At 33.8% G+C, this 26,886-nt stretch overlaps 1 protein-coding gene across 3 annotated transcripts in view; it reads right to left on the reverse strand.

Annotated features, from left to right (window-relative positions):
• Window positions 1-26,886, reverse strand: part of LOC114329267 (lipase 1) — a 128,126-nt gene that overhangs the window by 88,875 nt on the left and 12,365 nt on the right. For 2 of the 3 annotated variants that reach the window (XM_050658827.1, XM_050658708.1), the window contains exons 3-4: window positions 23,479-23,725; window positions 8,758-8,916 (exon numbers count right to left, since the gene is read on the reverse strand). In XM_050658827.1, coding sequence (XP_050514784.1) covers window positions 8,758-8,916; window positions 23,479-23,725 — 406 coding nt within the window. The remainder of the gene's footprint in view (window positions 1-8,757; window positions 8,917-23,478; window positions 23,726-26,886) is intronic. The other variant, XM_050658775.1, reaches the window with a different exon arrangement.

Genomic DNA, 26,886 nt, shown 5'->3' on the forward strand with positions numbered 1-26,886 from the left:
ATAGAGCCCTGTGGTACCCCTTTATTTGTATTAAGATAGTTTGATGTCCTACCGTTGTAATGAACAGCTTGACTTCTATTACTGAGATAACTAGATATCATATCCGATGCCCGCTGAGACATACCAATATACTTAAACATTGAAGTTAATAGCGAATGATCAAGCGTATCAAATGCTTTCGAGTAATCCAGAAGTATCAGCACTGTGATTAAACCATTATCGCAGGCATCAAATATGTCATCAGTTATCTTTAACAAGGCACTAGTACAGCTGTGATCCCTTCTGAAACCAGACTGATTTTCTGGTAGAATTTTATGTTGACTCAAGTGAACCTGTAGTTGCTGATTTAGAATTTTCTCTAGTATCTTTGAGAAAGTGGGCAGTATACTAATTGGTCGGATTTCGTTATATCCTGTCGGATTAGTTGTTTTCGGTACCGGTATAATTTTTGCAACTTTCCACATTGACGGGAACTCGGCTCTTAGAATGCAAGCATTAATAATGTGTGTCAAATAAGGCAATAAAAAGGGAAGGCACATATTAATTGTTAGTATATTTATTTTATCATATCCGGTAGCAGCACTCTTTATACTTTTGATGACATTTAAAACGTCACTTTCTTCAACACATGAAAAATTTGCTTCCACGTCCACACGACAATTATGACTATAAAAGTTTTTAAGTGTTAAATTAGGATTCATATTGGGAACACAATTTATAAAGTAGTCATTCATTGCCGAAATATCACTTAAATTTTCTGACAGTTGCGTATTGTTTTGAGTTTCCCTACCAAGACCTATAACTTTTAAGGATTTCCAAAGATCCTTCCCGTTTTTATTATCCAATTTTTTTGAATAGAAAGCCTTTTTTTCTCTTCTGACAGCTAAAGTAAACATATTTATAATTGATTTATATTCCTCCCAAGTTTGGATGTTTTTGTATTTCTTGTATAAACTCAATACTTTGTCCCTTTCTTTTTTCATAATACGTAAAGTGTCAGTCATCCATGGTGCATAATTTTTCGAAATTTTGTAGGTTACATAGGGAGCATGACGATCCAGTAAGCATATTATATTATTGGTAAGAAACTCGACTTTATCATCAAGACCCTCAATCTCAAAAATATTTCGCCACGGTAGAGATGGTAATTCCTCATAGAATACGGTCTGATTTATCGCCTTAAAGTTTCTTACAGTCTTATAAACAATTTCTTTCTTTTTAATCTCTATATTTATATTAGATATCAACAACTCGTGGTCACTAAAATCAACACATTCCACGACAACATCAAGAATTGTTCTTCGTTTTGTAGTTAAAATATAATCAATTAGGGTTGCCGTACTAGATGTAATTCTAGTCGGCTGATCTATGACTTGATGTAACCCCATTGTTTCGAAAAAATCACAGACAACTCTAGTATCAGGGCAATCAGTATTTAACAAATTAACATTGAAGTCACCAGTACAATAAAATGTTTCAATCAACGGCAAAACATCAAAAAGAATATTCTCAAACTCGTCAAAAAAATGTCGGACATTAAATTTAGGTGGTTTGTATACAACACAGAATCCATACGATTTATTACTTACGAACAATTCCAAGCAAAGGTGTTTAATACTGTTATTATTTGTTTGTAGAACTTTATATTTAATTTGAGATCTAACATAGAATGCCACACCTCCCCCATTTCCATTTCTGATAGAGGTGATCGTCTAATACAATTCTGCCAAGAACAAAATCTAATAATCACAAACACTTTCTTTAAATTACCTTTGAGACGGTTATATACATGGCGCTCACCAGCAGATAAACCGGAAAAAGTGGTAAGAAACCAAATCGAATATATACTGATTAAAGAGAGATATCGTAACACTATCAAATCCGATAAAACATATCCAGGAGCAGATGTCATATCAGACCATAACCCACTAATCGCTAATGTCACGCTTAAGCTTAAACGTATTAGAAAACCCCAAAGAACTCCAAATATAGATGTTAGCAAACTGAAAGAAGTTGATATAAAAAACAAACGTCAACAGAAAATATACGAAAACTTGGATAAATTAGATACTAACAAATACGAGGTAAACCATCAATGGGAAACACTAAAAAACTGCCTACTTGTTCCATGCAAAGAGATATTAAAACAACAGATAAGAAAGAGAGACAACTGGATGACCGACGAGATACTCGGCATGATGGACCAACGAAAACAAGCCAAGAACAAAGACAATCACAATTAAAAATAATTAACAATGAAATCAGAAAAAAGATAAGAGAGACAAAACAAACTTACTATGAGGAAAAATTTAAAGAGATAGAAGATCTTCAGAACAAATATGATCTATTCAACCTGCATAAAAAGGTTAAAGAAATGGCAGGGCTGCAAAAAAGAAACCACAATACAACACTTTTAGACAAAAATGGAAACACTATTATAACGACTGACGAAAAGCTAAAACGATGGAAAGAATATATGGAAGAGCTTTTCGACGACGAAAGAAGAAACCTACAAGACATATCTTTCGAAAACAGGAAAACATTAGAAATTACAAAGGAAGAAATATTGTATGCAATAAAAACACCAGTAACGGAAAAAGCCCGGGGCCAGATCAACTGCCTATTGATATTCTTAAAATAATAGAAAATGAGTACATAGATGTCCTCTTAAAGCTATTTAATGAAATTTATCAGTCGGGTAACATACCCAATGAATGGTTGACCTCAACATTTATTTGTCTCGCAAAAAAGAAAAATGCTAGAGAATGCACCGACCACCGTACCATAAGCCTGATGTCTCACACACTTAAAATGTTTTTAAAGATCATTCATAAACGCATTTACCAAACACTTGATATGGATATTGAAGAAACGCAATTTGAATTCCGTAGAGGCGTAGGTACCCGTGAAGCTCTCTTTGCATTCAACGTACTAATCCAGAGATGCTTGGACGTGAACCAGGATATGTACGTCTGTTTCATAGATTACAACAAGGCTTTCGATAAAGTTCTCCACAAACAGCTAATGGACGTCCTCAAAGCAAAACAAATACAATACAATGACCTTCGAATTATAACAAATCTATATTATAAACAGCAAGCACACATACGCATTAACGAACACACATCAGAAGAGTTCGAAATTAAAAGAGGAGTGCGACAGGGGTGTGTATTGTCACCACTACTATTCAATGCATACTCTGAAGAAATTATGAAAAGAGCTCTTGAGGGAGAAACAGCAGGACTAAAGGTAAATGGAACGCCAATTAACAACATTAGATATGCGGACGATACTATCATAATAGCGGACAACCTTAAAGACCTCCAAAAGCTAATGAACAAGATAATTGAGTATGGAGAAGAATATGGATTATCAATAAACATGAAGAAAACTAAATTTATGAGGATATCAAAAACCCAAAATAATGATGAAAGCCTGACAATTAAAGGTAAAACTTTAGAACAAGTAGAAAACTATAACTATCTTGGCACAATAATTAATCACACAAACGATTACTCCAAAGAAATTAAAGTTCGAATAGAGAAAGCAAGAACAAACTTCAATAAAATGAGAAAGGTACTTTGTGCAAGGGAACTGAAATTAGACTTGAGAGTTAGGCTGGCAAGGTGTTACATTTTTTCGACTCTGCTTTACGGGATAGAAGCATGGACTCTTAACGCATCGACTACTAAAAAGTTGGAAGCATTTGAACTGTGGGTGTATAGAAGAATCCTGAAGATATCATGGACCGAGCATATAACAAACAACGAAGTCATGAGAAGAGTCAACAAAAGACTGGAAATATTGGAAACCATCAAGACACGAAAGCTGCAGACCTGGGGCATGTTATGCGTAATGAGAGATACAACATACTTCAGTTGATTATACAGGGGGAAATCCAGGGCAAGAGAAGTGTAGGAAGGAGACGAATTTCGTGGTTGCGTAACTTGAGGGAATGGTACGGATGCACATCAACCGAACTGTTTAGAGCAGCAGCATCTGAGATCAGAATAGCCATGATGATTGCCAACCTCCGTTGCGGAGATGGCACGTGAAGAAGAAGAAAACGAGCGTTAAAATGCTACTTTAAGGCACTAGTGCTTTAAAAAAAATTTAAGGCACTGCAGTTCGTATTGACCGTATATGCAATTTTGATGTAATGTCAAAAAAATATAAAATTGGAATGTCAGTCAAGTTCAAGGAAAAGTTTTTGCAGATATTGTCCTGTAATTACGTTTGTAGAAATGATATTGTTGATATGCGTGTTAAAAAGTACATTTTTAAGGCACTCATGTGAATTGCAGAACTCCCTTACGTGTACTTTTAACACTTATATCATAAATAACTATTAGAAAATTTAAACGCAGAATAAAGATTACATTATTACCGTGGAATGAAAGTCCCTTAAAACTTCTAAAATGTTTTATATGTATTTTAATAAGTTACAGGGGTGAAAATCAAATAGAAAATTTAGTTTGATTTTTTATTGAAAATATTTTATTCAAAAGAAACTTTTTATTTATTCTCAGGGACGTTCGGCCCTCGGTAATAAGGTAGTCTTTCATTTTGCGTTTAAGTTTTTCGAAAATACTCGCAGTATGAAAAATGATTTTATTAATGTTTCGATTTCCACTCCGGACGTCGTTGTCAAAATACAAAAAATTAATAAATTAAACAAAAATGTTGTTGCTTAGTAAACAAATTCTTCTAATAATTTAATTTAAAATGACTCATTCATATCGGCCATTGAGACATAAAAATATATTATACCATATATATAAATATTACCAATATTTATGAGTTGCGTTCCTGGGACGACGTTATTGAAAGATAATTCATTCGATTACATGAAATCAACTTTTAACTCAAGAATATCCGTCACTAAACATTGTCAATTTCCCTTTTTACTTCGGTCCTTTAAAAGGTTTTTAAGGTCAGGATGTATTTTTTAATGCTGATCGATTAAAAATTGTCTATCAGAATAAATCTGAAATAAAAAGACAAAACTTATTCGTTCGTTTTTATTTAATGAAACATGCGTTGACAATGGCCTGCACTTGTCTTTTCCTCCATCCAGCTTTAATTAAAGACGTAATATGACTGAATCCAAGTACTTAGTTTGGGCATCAAAATATGTGCAATTTAACGAGGTCACGGGTTACGTTATAAAATTATACAATAAAAATGGCCTTTTAAAATTTGTGCTAATACGCACGTTTGCATTTTTTGAGGTGATAGTCATAAATGCAACTAATGTAATTTACGAAGATTCACACAGTTACTTATTCCTAAGAGCTTCAATGACATTTCCGCTCCGTTTGGATTTCGGATAAACCTGAGTCTCACTAAAAGTGTTTACCTATATATATTTCTTTTTGGGTCCTTATCCTAATCCTTATATATTGACCAGTTTACCAGTTTACAGTTGTACTTAAACATTTTATTATAATAGCAGGCATGCCCAAATAATCAAAGAAACTGGTTTTATTGATTGGGGAATTTGAATGAACAATTCCGAGAAAATATCGACACATTCCGAAAATATGGGCATTATACATTTTTTATAAAAATATGCAGGTAGGTATTTCCGGCAATTTTTCGTAAAAATATGAAATTTATGCAAAATATGCCAGATATGCAAAAAGAATGTGTGTGTACTTTGTACGCACGTAAGAAGTTACACTTCTATTATATGATCTCAACGAAATCAATCTACATTAAACAGTTTATTTACATTTTCTTTAAATATTAAACTAATTTTAATACTACTTTCCAAAAATTTTTATTAAAACTATACCAAAATACACACAAACGCATTAAAAAATTCCACAAAAAATGATTTCTGAACAATTGTTGGCAAACATTTTAACTAAATACGTATTTTCTGGAAAAAAATTTATATAATAAATATATTTATAATCATAAAATGTATAAAAAAATAAAAATTCGCATTAAGGATCGAACCCGTGTATATTAGGGTCATTAGTTTGTTTATCAAGCACGTTAAAATGCAGCCAACTGGACACACCAAATGAGCGTTTTAAACTTTTTGATAGTTGGTCATATTTGGTTAATGTGTGCATTAACCAAATTAGTTTGCTTTTTGTGGAATTTTGTGAAAATATTAAAATACAATAACGTATAGAGTAAGAAAACAATATATAAGATGAAGATTGATAGAAATTTTGTTGGAAATCAAATTGTGTAAATCAAAGCATTCTTTTTCTTCTACGGCACTACAGCCAAAAGGGAGCCTTGGCTTCTTTATTTTTTGCCTCCACCTTTGTTTGCCTGTGGCTGCTCTTCTCCATACACGGACTCCTAAAAGGGATTGTGCGTCGCTGTTTACAGTGTCTTCCCTGCGCTTTCTTGTCTTTCCAACCGGTCTTTTTCCATGCATTCTACCGTTCAGTGCTCTTTTTGGTAGTATATCCTCTCCCATTTCTACATGGGCTGTCCGGCCCATTGCAATCTTTGTATTTCCTTTTAAAGTTGATTGAGATCGTTGTTGTATCGACTTCTGAAAATTCCGTTTTCCCTCACAGGTCCTAGTATTCTCCTCAGTACTCTTTGTTTTTGGATGTTTCTTTCAGGAACAATGCTTTGTTTGCCTGCGATATTCTCTTCCATATTTCTTCATCTTTTGACCTGTCGGCATATACTTCTACTCCCAGGTATGTAAACTTTCCAACCGTTTCAATGTCATCTTCATGTATAATGTTTTGTGGGACTTTATTTCTTCTCGTCTGTATCATTTTTTTTCTGTGTTAATTTCCAGACCTAGCTTTTTTGTTTGAGTTTTTAGCTCTGCATGTGTTTCTTGTGCTCTCGTTGATGTTCTACTCATTACTCAAGTCACTACAATTATAAACTTACTTTTGTCCTTACAACAATAAAAACTAAAACACAACAATTTGTTTACCCATAGCCGTCATAATGAATAATTTTTGACAGGTCATTGTAACGCCCAATCAGAGCAAACGTATAACTTTTCATATGCGCGTGGCAATAACATTTTTTGATGAATTCGCGCACATATACATTTACCCCCAAACGTGCTTAAAGAAGTATAACTTCAAAAATGCATTTTGCATTATATTCCGGTCTCTACTTCCAACTAAAATTAGAAACGAACGAATGTTTTTGCATTAAGGAGCCTGAAGAAAACTTATGGGAAATGGCTCTCTGTCAAATGCTCTGAAACTTTGGGTTCTGGTAGTCCTTGATGTATAGAACAAAAGACTCAATGGGCGTGTAGCTCCAAAAAATAACGGTTTTAAGATATAAGCCTCTGAAATTATAGGTAGAGTGAGGACGTTTGAGTTGGAATAAATTCATTTTAAAAAAATACCAAGTTTCTTGTAAAAGGTATATATTAAAATACCCTAAATAAGGGTCACAATACAAAACGTTTTCGGATTAAGGAATCCATCATCAGTGTTTAAAAGCCCTAAAATTAAGTATAACCTAATTAAATGAGATAAAAGTTAAAATTGACAGAGGTTTTCAAGAACAAGAGGTCATACTTACAAAATTTGCATGCCTGAGCCACCAAAATGTATCGGGTAAAAACCCTTTAAATGTAAATAATAAGGATGTTTTACATATTTATATAAAATTCATTGGATGGTATAGATAAACCTGGATGTTACCCAGGGCAACACAGGACTCTCCCCACGTGGTTGGAACTTTTTTTTTTGGAGAAAACCTCACATATTGGATTTCAATGGCCAACTGACAAGTGAATTCGAGAGCAACCCAAAATGACATCAAGAACTGTCAATGTAACCTAGTTGTAATATTACTTCAGCCACAACAAATTCATTTTCTCAAGAACGGGCGACTCTGGAGATAAATTACGAATCAGATCTATTTTTATTTTTAAATTATAATTTTTTGGCATATATATCATACTAGTGACGTCATCCATCTGAGCGTGATGACGCAATCGATGATTTTTTTAAATAAGATAGGTGTCGTGTGATAGCTCATTTGAAAGGTTACACAATTATCTATTCAATAATATAAACATTAACATAAATGTTTATACAGGGTGGCCGAAAATTTTTTTGAATTAAATTAATTGAGACAAAAAGAAGAATGTATATAATTTCTTTAATTCGAAATACATTCTACTGCTGTCAGAAAACAGAAAAAAATGTTAATTTGAAAAATAAACATTGCTTTTCGCTTAAATTAAATGTTCAAACTGCTAAGAGGCAGGTGGTTGGCAGCTTTAATATTGAATTTAAGAGAAAAACAATATTTATTTATTAAATAAACATTTTTTCCTGTTTTTGGACAACAGTAAAATGTATTTCAAATTAAATAAATTATATAAATTCTTCTTTTTCACGACCCGTATTTTCATTTAAAAAAATCATCGATTGCGTCATCACGCCCAGTTGGATGACGTCACTAGTATGATATATATGCCAAAAATTTATAATTTAAAAATAAAAATCGACCCGATTCGTAATTTATCTCCAGAGTCGCCCAATCTCGAGAAAATTTATTTATTCCAACTCAAACGTACTCACTGTACCTATGACTTCAGAGGCTTATATCTTAAAACCATGATTTTTTTGAGCTACGCGCCCATTGAGTCTTTTGTTCTACACATCAAGGACTACCAGAACCAAAAGTTTCAGAGCATTTGACAGAGAGCCATTTTCCATGAGGTTTCTGCGGGGCCCTTTCACTAACAAAATAATATAAATAAACAACCAAATTATTATATTATAAGTTATATCTTACCGTATCAAGTTCGTGAGAATCAAATCCTGAGTTCATAAACATTGATATTACACAAAGATTGACTTTTTGGTCAGCTTCCCAAGTACAAAATGTTCTCAATAGCTCAGAGATAAGACCGTTATCACTACTTTCATAAATATGCAGATATTCTGTCACTTTCTACAAAAAACATATTTGTTACGTATGGGATGTCCAGGAGATACTTTACGTGAAGATCCATAGGTTCATTAATATAAAAATACTTAAGTGTAGCTTAAAAGCAAGTTTTTATTCCTTCTTCGGTGAACTTTACAAGATCAACTGACTTTACAAAAATGATTGACGTTACTTAAATTAACTAACACATTTTTTCAATTTTTTGGAAATATTGAAAATATAAGGCATTCACTGACTCGGCAATATTATAATATAGATATAATAATATGTGCTTTTTTATACAATGTCTTTTATCGCCAACAGCAACTAAAGTCATTCATTATTGTACTCATTTGTCTCATTTATGGCAGTAAAGTAACACTTTATTGTACTGAAAGAAGAATTTTACTTTACCTGTCGCGATTATTAATCAAATTAACCGAGATTGAATGTAAGTGGTCGATGACAGTAATCGATTTTTTATTTGAGTGAACTTAAAATTTATTTAGGTACTTTAATTATTATTTATTTTACAAAATTTACGTTACTACTAATTAAAATTATGTCAAAAAGTGAAATTCTGTAATATTTTGCAATTATATACGTAAAAAATAAATCAAAACTTTACAGATTTAGTAATTAGATATTCAATATTGATAACTATCGATTAAACATCGAAACCGGCCATCATGCAAAATTCATCTGTCATTACTGTCATACGAAATGTTTATTTCGTATTTCGCCTAAAATTAAAAAAATTCTTAAACTCGTAAGTAAGTGTTAACCTTTTTAATGATTGGCGATAAAATTTTGTATGCACCACGTCAGTTAAGACTCTTTATCGAACTTGTCTGAATTACGCCTCACTCTTTATCGCCTAAATCTTTACTCGCGACGCTAGCTTCGCTCTCTCTGCTCGTAATATCAGACTCATTCGGTAAAGCGTCACTTTACTGGCTTGGTACATAAATAATTATTATCTTTAAATTTAATGTATTTTACAAAATAATTGATGATACAACCTAATTAAGTTTGTGAGTAGAGAATTTTAACTATTTAACGTATTTGTAGCTCCCTGATGATGGACATAACAATGTCCGAAAGCTTGGAATAAAGAATTTACAAAACTACCCTTTTCATTTTTTAATTACTGCAAATCCAATATATAACGTTTATTTCCTTACGTTGCGTTGTCAGCATAGACTTCTGGTCCGTTATAATACATATTGAAAATGGTACAAGAGCACAATTCGTTACACCCTCTGCATATGAATTGGAATTCAATATGGTAAAGGTAGACTTCCACACCACGCGACCGAGACAGGAGACCGCGACAGGCGACAGATCTCCCCACTACTGCTCTCAATGCAATTATATCGGGGTAGTGCTGCAGCCCGCGACCGAGACCAGCGACCAACTTTCGCCTTTCCCGACCTATCTGTCGCCTGTCGCGGTCTCCTGTCTCGGTCGCTTGGTGCGGAATTCTACCTTAATACATGTTTCGGTGTCCCCACCTCATCAGCTATCCGGATAGAATACAAATTCATAAGCAGAAGGGAAACGATGTGTCTTGGAACTTCACGGTTTCCGTGAAAAGTACAAAAGCGCCATCCTTTAATTTTATTTTATTAACTTATTTAACGTATTATAAACTTTGAAACATAACTTTTCCTTCACCATAAATTTTTGTGTAAATAAAGGACAGAAGGACAGAGATAGCTATACAGCGCATGTCTATCATTAATCCTAATAGAAGGATATTTTCAGCAAGACGGGAATCGAATTCATATAATTTCATTATGGGCTTTTTCGAAAATAGGGTCATAACGTTAAATACACCTATTATATTCCCCCTCCATCCTGTGATTTGACTCCCTGCGATTTATTTCTGTGGCCACATTCAAAAAATAAATTCGATTTTTAAAACTCCTGTACTGAATTTGGAAGATCATAGACAAAGGATAGAGAATGATATTGAAGAATTAAATAATATTCCGTGGGTCCTAAACAATGTTGTGGACTCAATGAGAAGAAAAGTTACGTTATGTAGAGATGTTGGTAGTGGACATACACAGCATCTTCCTTAATATTAATTTTTGTTACTTATAATTTTGTTATCTTTTTATTTTTGCTTAATGTTCTGCGTTAAAGGTCTTGTCTGATTTTTTTATGCTTTACAATGTAAATCAAAATAAATTTATAAACTAATTCTACAACTTTAATTGAAAACAAGACGTAGGTACGTATTTTTTGCTCGGGTGATTTGGATGACGATAATTGTGGATCGCACGTACTAAAACTTATAAGGTACAGAATGGGTGAAGAAATGATCTGTATAGTATGCCATGCAGATGATGCCATACTTATTGCAGAGAGTGAAGATGACCTTCAGAGACTTTTATATACTACTACTACTATCGGTTTACAGCGTTCTCCGACGCCTTCCGACTCCTAACCGCCATTCTTCTCTGTTTAACCATAGACCTGGAGGGATTACTCTTTCCTCTAGTTCTTTTTCAATTCTCTCCCTCCAGCTTCTTCTCGGCCTTCCTCTTTTTCTTCTCCCTTGTGGTGTCCATGCCAAAATCTGCTTAGGGATCCTGTCATCTGGCATTCTCTGTACATGGCCGTACCATACTAGTTGTTTTGTTTTTATGTCATCAATTATTGTATGTGTGACTTCCATCATTTCTCATATTCTTTCATTTGGTATCCGATCCTTTCTTCATTTGCCTGCTGCTCTTCTCCAGAAGTCCATTTCTGTTAGTAGCAGCATTTTCTCCGTTCTTTGTTTCAGTGGCCAAACTTCACTGCCATATGTGATTATACTTTTAAGTATGCTATTGTATATGAGCTGTTTGTTCGCTTTAGATATTGTCTGGTCCCACAGAATGCCGTTCATCATGAATATGGCTTTTCTACCCTGTATGTTTCTGTCTTTTATAGTAGCATCGAGTGTTCCATCTTGAGTTATCTTCATGCCCAGGTACTTGTATTCATCGCAGTGTTTAATTTCTACCCCATCGTCTAATGTAATGGACTGCTTTGTTCCTCCAATACACATGGCTTCAGTTTTCTTAATGTTGACTTCGAGACCCCATTTGTTATATTCTTCTATTAGCTTCCGGGTCATGTAACTCAGGTCGTCATGATCCTGAGCAATCAAAATTTGGTCATCAGCGAAACATAAGGTGTATAGTGTTGTGTCGTCATTGTGAGGGATTCCCATGCCATTACATTTTATTTTCCACAGCTTGAGTGCTTGTTCCAGATAAATTTTAAAAAGGGTAATCGAAATACAACAAGCCTGCTTCAATCCTTTCCTGACCTTAAATCCCTCAGACATCCTTAATTCAGTTTTAATTTTTGCAGTCGTTCCATTATACAGACTTTGGACTGCTTTGATAAGACCATGTTTAACGTTGGTTTGATGTAGGGTTGACCATAGTTTGCTGAGGGGCACACTGTCATATGCTTTTTGTAAGTCTACATATACCAGGTGAACTTATTTATTGACGGCTGTTTTTTTCTCAATAACTTGCGTAATCGAGTACAGGTGGTCTACTGTGGACCTCCCAGCTCTAAAGCCAACTTGCTCCTCTGCCTCGTAATCTCTATAGTCATTTTCTATTTTGTTCTTAATAAGTTTCCCATACATCCTACTTATTGTATATTATTGTATTTCATATGTTTTATATCAATTTATTATAACAGCAAGAAAGTTCAACATGATAATATCACCAAATAAAACAAAAAGTATGGTAATCTCTAAAGATCCAATAAGGTGCAAGCTGAAAGTGTACAGCAAAATAATCCAGCAAGAAAGAAGTATCAGCTATCTGGGAGTACTAATGTACAGTTATGGATTACGTATTTTTTATGGGAAATACAGTTATGGAGATACAGGAGCGGAAGTTGCCCAACAAATAAACAAAGCCAACAGAATAGCAAGATGTCTTAAGCACACTATCTGGCGCAACACACATCTACGGACAGAAATAAAGGCCAAGATTTATAGGACAGTAGTTAAGCCAATTATGACTTACACTGCGGAAACAAGACCTGACACCACAAGGACAAAAATACTGATGGAAACGTGTGAAATGAAAATAGTCAGAGATATCACAGGAAAATCATTATGTAATAGACAACGTAGCACAGACCTCAGGCAAAGCTGTAATGTAGAGAACATAAATGACTGGAATCTGAAAAGAAAAAAAAGAATGGTATAGCCATACAAGCAGAATGGGAGAAGGCAGAATGGTAAAGATAACACGAGACAGATCACCAAACGGCCGAAGGATTATAGGAAGGCCAAGAAAGAGATGTAGTGACAACTTGGATATCTGATGAGGAGGCATTCGAAGATGGAACAGGCGCCCATCTATTAAGGAAGCAGGAAGAAGAAGAAGAAAAAGACGTACTATACTAAAATCACAATAAAGATGCACTAGAAATAAACAAACCAAGACACGTTGAATGTTACGAGAAGCACTCTCGAATGGTGACTAAAATGTGAATGTTACGGTTGATGTGATAAATCCGGTCTGTATTAATAATTACCGGTAAATATTGATAGTAACCGTAGCAGCTGGTCAATGTGAATAATAACGCCTTTATAATTGGATTTACCGGCTATTATTAATACTCTCCTAATTCTGGTTAATGTAATAAAAATGCCTTTTCGGCTTCACTACTGTTTATTTTTGAAATTTGCTAATAAAGTTAACCTTTAACTACCCGCGCATCAAGTTATAACATAACTACACGCGTGGCGTATTTTATACGCCACAAGAAAATACACTTAAAAACAGCGGATTTGTTTATTTTTTTTTTTTTAAATACACTTAGTTGTTTGTTATAAACCTTATTCGGCATCAGTGAATACTTGGAGTTTCTTCTCAGTAAGCCAATTGGGATTTATAACGGGAATCATGGAATAACTGGATTCCATGATAAATAAAATTACTAATAAAAAATTTTTTGAAATGTGATTTTTTACAGGAGAAAAAATATTGTTTATAAAGAAAAATATATTTTGTGCCATAATGACTAAAAAACAATTGAAATATGTACTTATATTTCTACTTATATTAATATACTCGTGGCGTATATTGTCCACCAACGGAAACAATAAATAATAAACTGTAAATTACGATCTTCCCAGAACGCCGATTATAACGAAACTAAAACCAAATGTAAAGCACATTCCAGTGATAGGTTAGAGAGATAAACAAGGTCAAAAATTAAATTCTTAAATATATTTGCAGTAGAATTCTTATATCTGGTGTACAAAATACGCCAGCGCGTGTAGTTAAAGGTTAAACACTTAAACAGAATTTATCAATAAAAATCTCAACTAGACACCTTATAAGTAAAAACAAATTCATACACACGCATTAGGCTTTATGAGCATACAGTAGCGATCAACAGGTAGTAACAAACGCGGTCCAAGATTGCGGCTGTAATGTTGAATATTTTGTCGAGATATTTGGCACACATATTCGTAATATAATAAAGAATGGCGGTACAGAGCCCAATTTGAGAACTATGTTAGTGTATGGAGATTACTCTATAACTAAATAAAATATAGCAAAAAGGCGCCTGTACCGCCATACAAAAAAATACATTACTTCATTTAAAAAAAATACATTTTTCTTCAAATAGACTTTCTTATCCCATGCCTAGATTTTGTGTCACATTGGATCTACTAAAAATCGATTTTCTATAACAAGAAATCGAACGTGACTGACTCGGCAACATTTCGCGCCTATGAGTATAAAAATTACGCTGTACTTAAACTGCCGTTAAACGGTCTTGCACTATAATGCCGTTAATATCTATGACGTCATTCGTATGATGCGTTTGACGGCATTTTCTTCGGCTGCCGTTCGCTTTCACTTACAGTTCAGCATACATACACGTGGTGAGTTAATGCACGAGTTGACGATTCTCTTATCTTATTTTATTATAGTGCCCGTCTCAAGTTACAAGCGTTATATTTGTACCTAATTGTTATTTATTGTATGAATAATAAGTTTGAATTTGGAAAACTTGAATGACTTAGGCAAGTGTCATTATTGGGCGTCCGTGCGTTTTCTAAATATTGGTACTTTTAGTTAGGTTAAGTGTATTGGTATGTCAATGATGTTAAAAGTTGGCGATACATTTTCCTCATTTGCCGATGCAAAAAAGCCATCTCGGAACTTGGAGAAAGTACATTTACCACGTTTTGGAAACGAGATGCACGTAATATTGCAAGCAGTAAAATTAAGAGAAAACAGTAGCGATCAACAGGTAGCGAAAACGCGTTCCAAGATTGCGGCTGTAATTTTGAAAAATTTTTCGAGATATTTGGCACACGTATTCGTAATATAATAAAGAATGGCAGTAGAGAGCCAAATTTGAAAAATATATTAATATGTGGAAATTACTCTGTAATTAAATACAATATTAAAAAAACGAGCCTGTACCGCCATTAAGAAGAACATGATAATGAAATAGAAAATTTTAGTAGTTCCAAAATGACACAAAATCTAGGCATCGGATAAAAACGTTTATTTAAAGAAAGTGTATTTTTTTGTTCTTCTTAATGGCGGTACAGGCTCGTTTTTTTAATATTGTACCGCTCTGTACCGCCATTCTTTATTATATTACGAATACGTGTGCCAAATATCTCGAAAAAATATTCAAAATTACAGCCGCAATCTTGGAACGCGTTTTTGCTACCTGTTGATCGGTAATGTATCACCTTAAGAGGCCGATAGAAAGCTCTTTAGTCTATTATCAACTTGTTTATGCATGCAATCATGGTGGAAGGAAGTTCAAGAGCGGTGGGAAAAAAATTCGGCAGTCTTGGACATCCAAAGAAGATTCAAAAGTAAGCATATAATGATTATCAATTGGAGTTTATTTATGTTTCTGCATTTGAATAAATTTAATTTATTAATTTTAACAATATTGGGCAACAAATTATTAATAAATAACGAACTTTCAAATAATACTAAATGGTTTTATCATGACTTTTGATTATATTTCACTTTTTATTTCATTTTTTGAAATTGGTATAAATGTTTTTTATAACATTTTATATTTTCATTTCATATCTAATTTAAAGGTTTTACATGCACATACCCCCAGCCAAAGAAAACTTTTCGACAACATGAAGGAAAGTGTAAAGGAGTTTTTAAATATGAAAAAACATAAAGATGTTACAACAAAAATTGCATGAAGAAACTGGAAAAATTATTACTTTACAAGATTTAACAAATTTGAGAAGAAATAATCCAACAAAAACAGAATGCCTGGATAACTGCTTAAATGTGCTCAAAGCAAAATATGGTAACCTGAACTATTCTATTATCATCAAATTGATAAAAACTAATTAGCTACTATTATTTTCAAGTGCCCATTCAGCTGTTTTGCAGGATGAAGAAAATAATTTTAAAGGCCTTTTTATTCAAACTCCAACCATGAAAAATACAATGAATGCATTTCTAGAACTTATTGCAGTGGACGCTACATATAAATTAATAAAAATAGGATTACCTGTTTTCCTTATTATTGTAGAAGAGGGTAATTGTCAAACTGAAATAGTGGGGGTTTGCATGCTAGAATCAGAAAGTATGTAAAGTTTCACCTGGTTTATAGAAACATTTAAACGCGAAAATCCATCATGGATCAATGTGAAATGTGTAATGACAGACAAGAATTTACATGAAAGGGAAGTAATTAGCAATTATTGTTTTCCTAATACAAACCTTATTTTCTTTCACACATTAAAAATCTTTTATCGAGAAATTTCATGCAATAAAATGGGGATCACCCCAAGTTTAGAACTAATTCAAAAATTAGTATGTGCTAAGACACACGATGATTACAAGAAATACTTGAAGGACTAGAAGATAGTGTACCTCGAACAGTGTATGATTATTTCATGAAAAACTGGCACGATACCAAGGATGAGTGGAATTTGGGAAAAAAATTTTAAAAACCATTTTTTAAATAACACAAATAACCGCTTGGACTCTATTAACGCTAAATTAAAATCAGTTATTATAACCAAAAATAGTCCTTTGCAACAGTTTATAAACAGCTTGTTTACAATTATTTTAAGTTTAGAAACAGAGAAAGGTAGTTTATGGTATTTTAAGGAAACCCGTCGATATGTTTCCGGAAGATTTTGATGAAAAAAAAAATTATATTGCTCAGACGTGAAGCCCCGAAGCATGTTTTAAGAGAAATTCGAAATTCGTAATTCTAAACAAATCAGAAATATTACAATTTTTGCAGACGGTGATTACACAATTACCGATAGTCAGGGTTCCACAAATACTTCTGTTTCTTCGTGCAACTGTATAAGCTATGATTCAATGTTTTTACCTTGCAAGCATATTTTTGCATTGAGACGGCGCGGCGTTTGCAATTAGAGCTTTTTGATAAAATGATCGTAAATCATAGATGGACAATGGACTATTATAAAAATAACCAACGAACATTACCGTCTTTGATTGAAGAAAACGACTCGACAGAATATGAGTTACCAAGTAGATCTAATGATAATATGTTTATATCATTGACCACACAAGGGTATCGACCACCAAGTTCCTATGCACAAAGAAGAAAAAAATGTCTTGTTATGCAATGAACTAGCACAACTTTAGCTCAAGCTTTAGCTGCACAACGTACGGGCATGTTATTTGAGCAAAGGTTTAATCTATTAAAAAATCTCAAAACACTGTGGGCCAATGATACTGCTGTTCTACTTACGCCTATAGATGTTACAGACGAAAATGACACGCAAGTTATTACTGACAGTAATGACGAAGTTATATTTAAAAATGACACGCAAGTTATTATTGAAAACTAATGATGAAGTTGTATTTGAAAGTGAAAATAGCTGTGTGGTGAGGTGGTTCGTCAAGAGTAGGGATGGGAAAAACCTACCGGTTTAAACCTAAAACCGGTTTTTTTACTTCGCAATAACCGGTTTTACCGGTTGTTTTTTTGTCCCGGTTATAGCCGGTTTTTTCTTTTTAAAGTAAAAACCGGTTATTAGGTTTTTACGGTGATTAGGATTAGGTTAGGTATTATTTTGGATCCCAATCATAATTATTATTCTCAAGTAATTATTCCAAACAAAACAATAATTCAAATTTTATTTAAATTTATAAAATACAGAAGCAAACTGAAAGTGCAATTTCACATCAGCCAGAAACAATTATTAAGTTTTATTATAATATTTCCCTGAAAAGGTATTTGTAATCACAATATTTACATAGGAAGTGATCTGCGCAAACATCATCTACTTTTTACTCACTTAACTCTTGACATTGAAAGTGGGTAAATGACTTTTTCTGATTAGGTACCAAAAATAATGCTCTGACTATGAATATCGAATTACTGATTACGAATACGAATCTCCAAGAATTTCACTACGTTTTTAAAACGATACACTCATACAGGAAGTATTAAATGAGTTAAAATGTACCTATTCTACAAATATACAAACGTGTTAAAGTAATACATGTTCTTTCGATAGTACTAATTTTGATCATATTGATATCGAGTCGAATGGAGTATCGCAAACTAAAGTGTATTAAATGTAACTTTGTAACCTATTGGATTAAAAAAAAACCGAAAACCGGTTTTTCCAGAAACCGGTTTTTTGGCCGGTAATAACCGCCAGGTTAAACCGTAAGCAAAAAAAACCGGTATAACCGAAAACCGGTGTTTTGTCAAAAACCGCCATCCCTAGTCAAGAGATAAGTAGGGTAGATAACGTGGAAGGGAATATACAAGATTCAAGTCCAGGAAATGAACTTCTTATTACTCACCAAACTCTTCAAGTGAACGATGTTGCTTTGTCGACAATTAAAATGCCAGTGGCAGTAAAGAAACGAGGACGCCCAAAAGGACAAGGCCTGACAGCAATAGGCCTTAATGACTAACTAAAAAATTACAGTAATGTACAAGTAACCAAACTTATCTATATTTGGGTGTCACATGCAGCAGTTTAAACTTATTAGTTCCTATGTCTATAAATAGTTTACTTTGTTGTATGTTCACTTTGAAATTTCTATAAATTGTTGCAATATATCGATTTTGTTTTTTTTTTTCTTTACTTTATTAACTTATATTTCGTATTTATGTATATTTATTTTTATATTGACGATTTATCAAATTTCAGAAAATTGTATTTGTTATTGTTATTGTTAAATATTATTTATTTATTTTTTCTGACTTTAATTAAGCTTTGTCCATAAAATTTGTATTTTCAGTGACAATAAAGCATATTTCTATTCTATATTCTATTCTAGGACTACCAAAGGAAAAGAAAAGGAACCCCAAAACATTTCAAAATAAATCCAGGGTTCCATTCCAAAGAAATGATTAAATTTCTATAATTAATTTTTTTCTTAGTTTACAACAGGTTTTACAATAAATAAAGACTAATTTAATTTAATAATAAAACACTGAAAACGTTTGTTTTCTATACTTCCACAGAATTTATTATAACTAAGTGACTACAGCTGTTTCGGCAGAGTGCCTTTCTCAAGTGATATAGTTTACAATGTGTTTGCCTTTTTAAGTCTTCAACTGAAGAGGTTGAGGAGTGGGGAGCTGTTTGTCTCGAGTTGGTCATTCAGAATTATATCTGTATTTTTCAGTTTATTAATTTCCATAGATTCTAAAAAAGATAGCTTAAGGCCTTTATTTTGAATATGCAGAATTTGAAACTTTTCATTGAAAGAATGTTTATGATCTAGAAGGTGAAGTGCGTATGTAGAAGTGTCTGTTTTTCTATTGTTGAATGCCCTTTTGTGTTCTGCTATCCGTTTGTCAAAAGTTCTGCCAGTTTGACCGATGTACGTTTTCGGACAGTCACCACACGTTAGTTTGTACACACCACTCTGTAGTTGCTTTCTCTTTCGGCTTTTATTGTTCTTAATATATTTCCTTAAGTTGTTGTTAGTTCTGAAAGCTGGTGTTATTCCTTTTTTTATGTATCTGGCTATTTTTGTTGTTATCTTGCCAGTATATGTGAGAGAGCAGAAGGTACTGGGTTCTTTCTGTGGTGGTGGATACACTAATTTCAGGGCTTTCTTATGGAGTTTTTGGTTTAAATTTTGTTAACTGTTTGTTCGTTATAGCCGTTGTTTACTGCTATTTCTTTAATGATGTTTAGTTCTATCTCGAAGTTATTTTTGTCATGGGAATTTCTGTCAGTCTATGTATCATGCTATGGTAGGCTGCTAATTTGTGTTGTGTAGGATGGGATGATGAATTGTGTATAGTTGTATCAGTATGGGTAGGTTTATGATATACGGAGAACTCATGTTTGTTGTGTAGTCTGGAAATCGTTATATCTAGAAAGTTTATGGAGTTATTCTGTTCTGTTTCTATTGTAAACTCAATATTATTATGAAGTGAATTAATATAATATGATAGAAATTGGTCAAGTTGTCTGTTAGTTCCTGTAAAGCATACTAGTATATCATCCACGTATCTCCACCAATATAAGAACTGTTTAAATACGGGATGTTTAGAAATTGTTGTTTCAAGTTGGTTCATAAATATATCTGATAGCAATGGGCTTAGAGGATTACCTGCACTGTTGTTTGTGTATATTTGTTTATTGAATTCAAAATAGTTCTAATTTATGCAAATTTCAAGAAGGTGTAAAATTTCAGATGCAATGATCGGATTTGTACTATTATTACAGTGCAGGACTTATTATGGGTAATCCTCTAAGCCCATTGCTATCAGATATATTTATGAACCAACTTGAAACAACAATTTCTAAACATCCCGTATTTAAACAGTTCTTATATTGGTGGAGATACGTGGATGATATACTAGTATGCTTTACAGGAACTAACAGACAACTTGACCAATTTCTATCATATATTAATTCACTTCATAATAATATTGAGTTTACAATAGAAACAGAACAGAATAACTCCATAAACTTTCTAGATGTAACGATTTGCAGACTACACAACAAACATGAGTTCTCCGTATATCATAAACCTACCCATACTGACACAACTATACACAATTCATCATCCCATCCTACACAACACAAATTAGCAGCCTACCATAGCATGATACATAGACTGACAGAAATTCCCATTACAAAAAATAACTTCGAGATAGAACTAAACATCATTAAACAAATAGCAGTAAACAACGGCTATAACGAACAAACAGTTAACAAAAAATTTTAAACCAAAAACTCCATAAGAAAGCACTGAAATTAGTGTATCCACCACCACAGAAAGAACCCAGTACCTTCTGCTCTCTCACATATACTGGCAAGATAACAACAAAAATAGCCAGATACATAAAAAAGAAAGGAATAACACCAGCTTTTAGAACTAACAACAACTTAAGCAAATATATTAAGAACAATAAAAGCCGAAAGAGACAGCAACTACAGAGTGGTGTGTACAAACTAACGTGTGGTGACTGTCCGAAAACGTACATCGGTCAAACTGGCAGAACTTTTGACAAACGGATAGCAGAACACAAAAGGGCATTCAACAATAGAAAAACAGACACTTCTACATACGCACTTCACCTTCTAGATCATAATCATTCTTTCAATGAAGAGTTTTAAATTCTGCATATTCAAAATAAAGGCCTTAAGCTATCTTTTTTAGAATCTATGGAAATTAATAAACTGAAAAATACAGATATAATTCTGAATGACCAACTCGAGACAAACAGCTCCCCACTCCTCAACCTCTTCAGTTGAAGACTTAAAAAGGCAAACACATTGTAAACTATATCACTTGAGAAAGGCACTCTGCCGAAACAGCTGTAGTCACTTAGTTATAATAAATTCTGTGGAAATATAGAAAACAAACGTTTTCAGTGTATTATTATTTGATAAAATGAACTTCCATCAAGTAACGGTCGAATCCATCAATCACTAATTTAATTATTATTTATCATTACCCTTAATTAAAATACGTTTTAATACTTTACTTTGTTTTCTTTTTCGTTTACAAGAAAATCTTCTAATATTAATATACTCTATCAGAAATTGATACTAAGATGGCCAGCCTCCAAGCGAACGGCAGCCGAAGAAAATGCCGTCAAACGCATCATAAGAATGACGTCATAGCTGTTAACGGCATTATAGTGCACGACCGTTTGACGGCAGTTTAAGTACAGCGTAAAAATTATTGTTTTTGATAGTATAAATGTTACTGTCAGTGTCGAATTACCGACGCACTGTTGCCTTACTATTGAAAGTTCGCAGAACTTTCGAAAAACAAAAATATTGATGACGCGCTACTGTTTACTCTTAAGTTACTATTTAGACTAAGTATAATCACTTGTTTTTTAGGAAAGGCTTTTGTGGTACTTATAATTACAAAGAACGCTTAATTTTTTTACGTTGGCAGCGTTTTTAGTTGCATTGGCCACTAGTATTGCAGTGGCAGAGTCCTTGACTGCCTAAATTCGAATATTTACGAACGCTTATTTACGAACGTCTCATTCACTGAGACTTATCTCAGTATCAGGCGCTTCATTGACTGAAATAAGTGTTTCCTTGCAGGTGGTAAATTCGTTTCTTGCATGAAGTTGGTTCAAAATGCCATGCTTATTTCCTAGCTTGTATAGCTTTTCATCTATAACAGAAATAATAATGGCAATAGTGTTTCGGCTATCGGCCTTAGCTCTATCAACTTCTGGAATTCGCACTCTAACACTTTGACCTACTTTTTCTTACAACAGAGAATCTATCATTAGAGTTCTTTAATATTCTGTCAGATTCTTTTACAAGTGATTGAATTTTCTTTTAAAGTTTTGTCAATTGCACTGCCATCTTATTCGTCTCCCTCATTACCTTGAAGAATACTGGCATTGTCTTCCTCATTGACAGCAATTATCGCACACGCATTATTTTCGATTGGGCTGTTAGTGTTACCTGTATCTTTAATATTCGCTAAATGTGAATCCCCGGTTGTACTGTTGAGTTCCAATCACCACGGTGCCTTGCTCCATCATCAGCATCATCACAATGATCTGTTATTATCGCTTCTAAATCTTCTTCTTATTTCGGCTAAAGTAACAGGAGGTAAGGATGTATTTAATACATTAATAGTGTATTACACAGTGACCCCTTCCGACTATACATTGACTAACACTGTGTTATGCGCTATGCGCCATATTTAGTTCTGGTATGTCGCAGTGACTAATAAACCTCCCTACACTCCGCAATCTTCTAAGCACTTAACGGTATTGAAATTTATCACATTTACCGTTCTAATCCGAGATACATTAATAATTACCGGTCGATGTGATTAATTCTGCCATATTTATTACTTTTACCTAGCTATTCGGTTTGTATTCATAGTAACCGGTAATTATTAATAATTTCCAATTAATCATACTTACCGTAACATAATGTTCATTGTAAATCCCAAATCATGATTTACAATTTTTTTACAATTTTATACATTTTAAATCATTATTCGGGAGTGCTCCTCGTAACGTTCAACGTGTCTTGGTTTGTTAATTTCTAGTGCATCTTTATTGTGATTTTAGTATAAATAGCACATACTTACTTACCGTTAAAGCTTCTACATACGTTGCAGCGAAGCGAAGTAATGGTGCGCTTAAATGTCCCATATAAGCAATCGGAGCCATTGCTGACATCAATGCTATCTTGTCGTTATATTCAGGCCTTAAAGCAGCCATTGCAAAAAATTGACTTGTTCCTTGGGAGAATCCTACGTAAAACAATTTTTGTTCTCCAGTTGTTTGGAGAATGTAGTCTATTGTTGCTGGTAGGTCATAATAACCGCATTTTTCAAAGCTAAAAATTATTGATATATTTTTTTGGATACCTTGTATAAATAGTTATGTTAATAAAAAAAAAAAAAAAAAATTGAAAAAAAATTGAAGAATCTCAGATGCAGAATCCACCAATTTAATAAATTAAAATGGTAGAAACCTGAGATCCTTCGTGTTTGAAAGTTCTTACTGGTACATCCTCAATCTGCGACTTTTTCAATTAATAAGACAGCAGACGACGAATATAGAAAACGAAAGGGAAACGATCACATTTCGCTTTCATTCGTCTAGGAAAAACGGGCAGCAGAGGAACTTTCAGTACTCAAATCCGAGTAATAGGAGATAAAAATAATAAAATGATGGTTTTGCTTGTTTTCGATTCAGAGGGTTGCACACTAGCTAGACAGGCCCTGTTTCTACCTTTTCAGGCGTCATCAGTAGCTTTCCAAAGTGTGCCCACCTCTGAACCGAAAAATAGCTCCACCATCATTTTAAAGGGAATCTGAAAAATAATTCAAATTTCCCATCAGACGCGATACAGCGACATCTACTAAAAAATTGAAGAATCTCAGATGCAGAATCCACCAATTTAATAAATTAAAATGGTAGAAAACTGAGATCCTTCGTGTTTGAAAGTTCTTACTGGTACATCCTCAATCTGCGACTCTTTCAATCTCAGTTTTCTACCATTTTAATTTATTAAATTGGTGGATTCTGCATCTGAGATTCTTCAATTTTTTAGTAGATGTCGCTGTATCGCGTCTGATGGGAAATTTGAATTATTTTTCAGATTCCCTTTAAAATGATGGTGGAGCTATTTTTCGGTTCAGAGGTGGGCACACTTTGGAAAGCTACTGATGACGCCTGAAAGGGTAGAAACAGGGCCTGTCTAGCTAGTGTGCAACTCTCTGAATCGAAAACAAGCAAAACCATTATTTTATTATTTTTATCTCCTATTACTCGGATTTGAGTACTGAAAGTTCCTCTGCTGCCCGTTTTTCCTAGACGAATGAAAGCGAAATGTGATCGTTTCCCTTTCGTTTTCGATATTCGTCGTCTGCTGTCTTATTAATTGAAAAAGTCGCAGATTGAGGATGTACCAGTAAGAACTTTCAAACACGAAGGATCTCAGTTTTCTACCATTTTAATTTATTAAATTGGTGGATTCTGCATCTGAGATTCTTCAATTTTTTAGTAGATGTCGCTGTATCGCGTCTGATGGGAAATTTGAATTATTTTTCAGATTCCCTTTAAAATGATGGTGGAGCTATTTTTCGGTTCAGAGGTGGGCACACTTTGGAAAGCTACTGATGACGCCTGAAAGGGTAGAAACAGGGCCTGTCTAGCTAGTGTGCAACCCTCTGAATCGAAAACAAGCAAAACCATCATTTTATTATTTTTATTTCCTATTACTCGGATTTGAGAACTGAAAGTTCCTCTGCTGCCCGTTCTTCCTAGACGAATGAAAGCGAAATGTGATCGTTTCCCTTTCGTTTTCTATATTCGTCGTCTGCTGTCTTATTAATTGAAAAAGTCGCAGATTGAGGATGTACCAGTAAGAAATTTCAAACACGAAGGATCTCAGTTTTCTACCATTTTAATTTATTAAATTGGTGGATTCTGCATCTGAGATTCTTCAATTTTTTAGTAGATGTCGCTGTATCGCGTCTGATGGGAAATTTGAATTATTTTTCAGATTCCCTTTAAAATGATGGTGGAGCTATTTTTCGGTTCAGAGGTGGGCACACTTTGGAAAGCTACTGATGACGCCTGAAAGGGTAGAAACAGGGCCTGTCTAGCTAGTGTGAGTGTGCAACCCTCTGAATCTAAAACAAGCAAAACCATCATTTTATTATTTTTATTATAGTTATGTTAATGTTTATAGTACTGAATAGAGAATTGAATAACCTTTCAAATGAGCTATCACACGACCCCTATTTTCATTAAGAAAATCATCAATTAAGTCATCACCCTCAGATGGATGAGGTCACTATTATGATGCCAAAAAGTCATGATTTAAAAATAAAAATAGACTTAAAAAACTAAGGCTTCAATCTAATAGCACCTAAAATAACATCCAAAAATGTTACTCTACATCCTACCAGATTGAAAACAATGGGAACCTTCTCTGGTAACACCTCCGGGGCTTCTACATTAGTATTATAAATTGTAAAATTCGCTCATCTTCACTAGTCTCATAGCGGATGCTGAGACTAAGGAAGATGAGGGAATTTTCCAATTTATAATTCACGTCCCATCTGCTCAGCGCGGTAAAGTTCCAACGAGAATGATTACCTTCGTACTCCAATCAGAGTAAACTTATAAATCAAAAATGAATACCTAACCATTTTGAATTTCGTTGCAACACAGGTAACCATTCTCGTTGGAACTTTACCGCGCTGAGCAGATGGGACGTGAATTATAAATTGTAAAATTCCCTCATCTTCCTTAGTCTCAGCATCCGTTATGACTTGCAAATTGTAGAAGCCTCGGAGGTGTTACCAGACAAGGTTCCCATTGTTTTCAATCTGGTAGGATGTAGAATAACATTTTTGGATGTTGTTTTATGTGGTATTAGATTGAAAATTTAGTTTTTTGCTAGCAGTTGCCGCTAGGGCATCCCTGCAGGCCCGGCCCCAGGGGTGGGCGAACTGGGCGGCCGGCCAGGGCGGCATATTTAGGGGCGGCATATTTAGAGGCGGCCAATTTTAGAGGGCAGTCAATTTTTGAAATTGAAGAAATAATAAATTATGTTTTTAATATGATAAAAAATCAATATTTTGAACAAGAGCGGCAAAAATGCAACTGTAAAAACGAGAATTAAATAAGTGAAACAATAACAATTGCAAGGTTCATTCGACGGGAAATCGACAACACCGCCTTCTTCTTCATCGCATATTAATAGTGGAATCAGAACTAAATTAAATTCACTGAAATTCACTTAAAAAAAATTTACTGAAAAAGGATATATTAAATGGAAACCTAATATGGCTGAAACTCTGTCCAGCCACGCTAAGTCTCCAGCTCATCTACAGTCACAGCGACAGTGGTAGAACTAGCAATTAGACTAGAATCGGGCAAAACCATATACGAAGAAACACAAAAAGTTCCAAATTCAGAAACTCGTCATTGAAAAAATGTAATAGAACGCCTTATATAAATAATACAGTTCTTAGCACAATA

This window comes from Diabrotica virgifera, chromosome 1 (assembly GCF_917563875.1).
Source record: "Diabrotica virgifera virgifera chromosome 1, PGI_DIABVI_V3a".
Classification (NCBI taxonomy): domain Eukaryota; kingdom Metazoa; phylum Arthropoda; class Insecta; order Coleoptera; family Chrysomelidae; genus Diabrotica; species Diabrotica virgifera.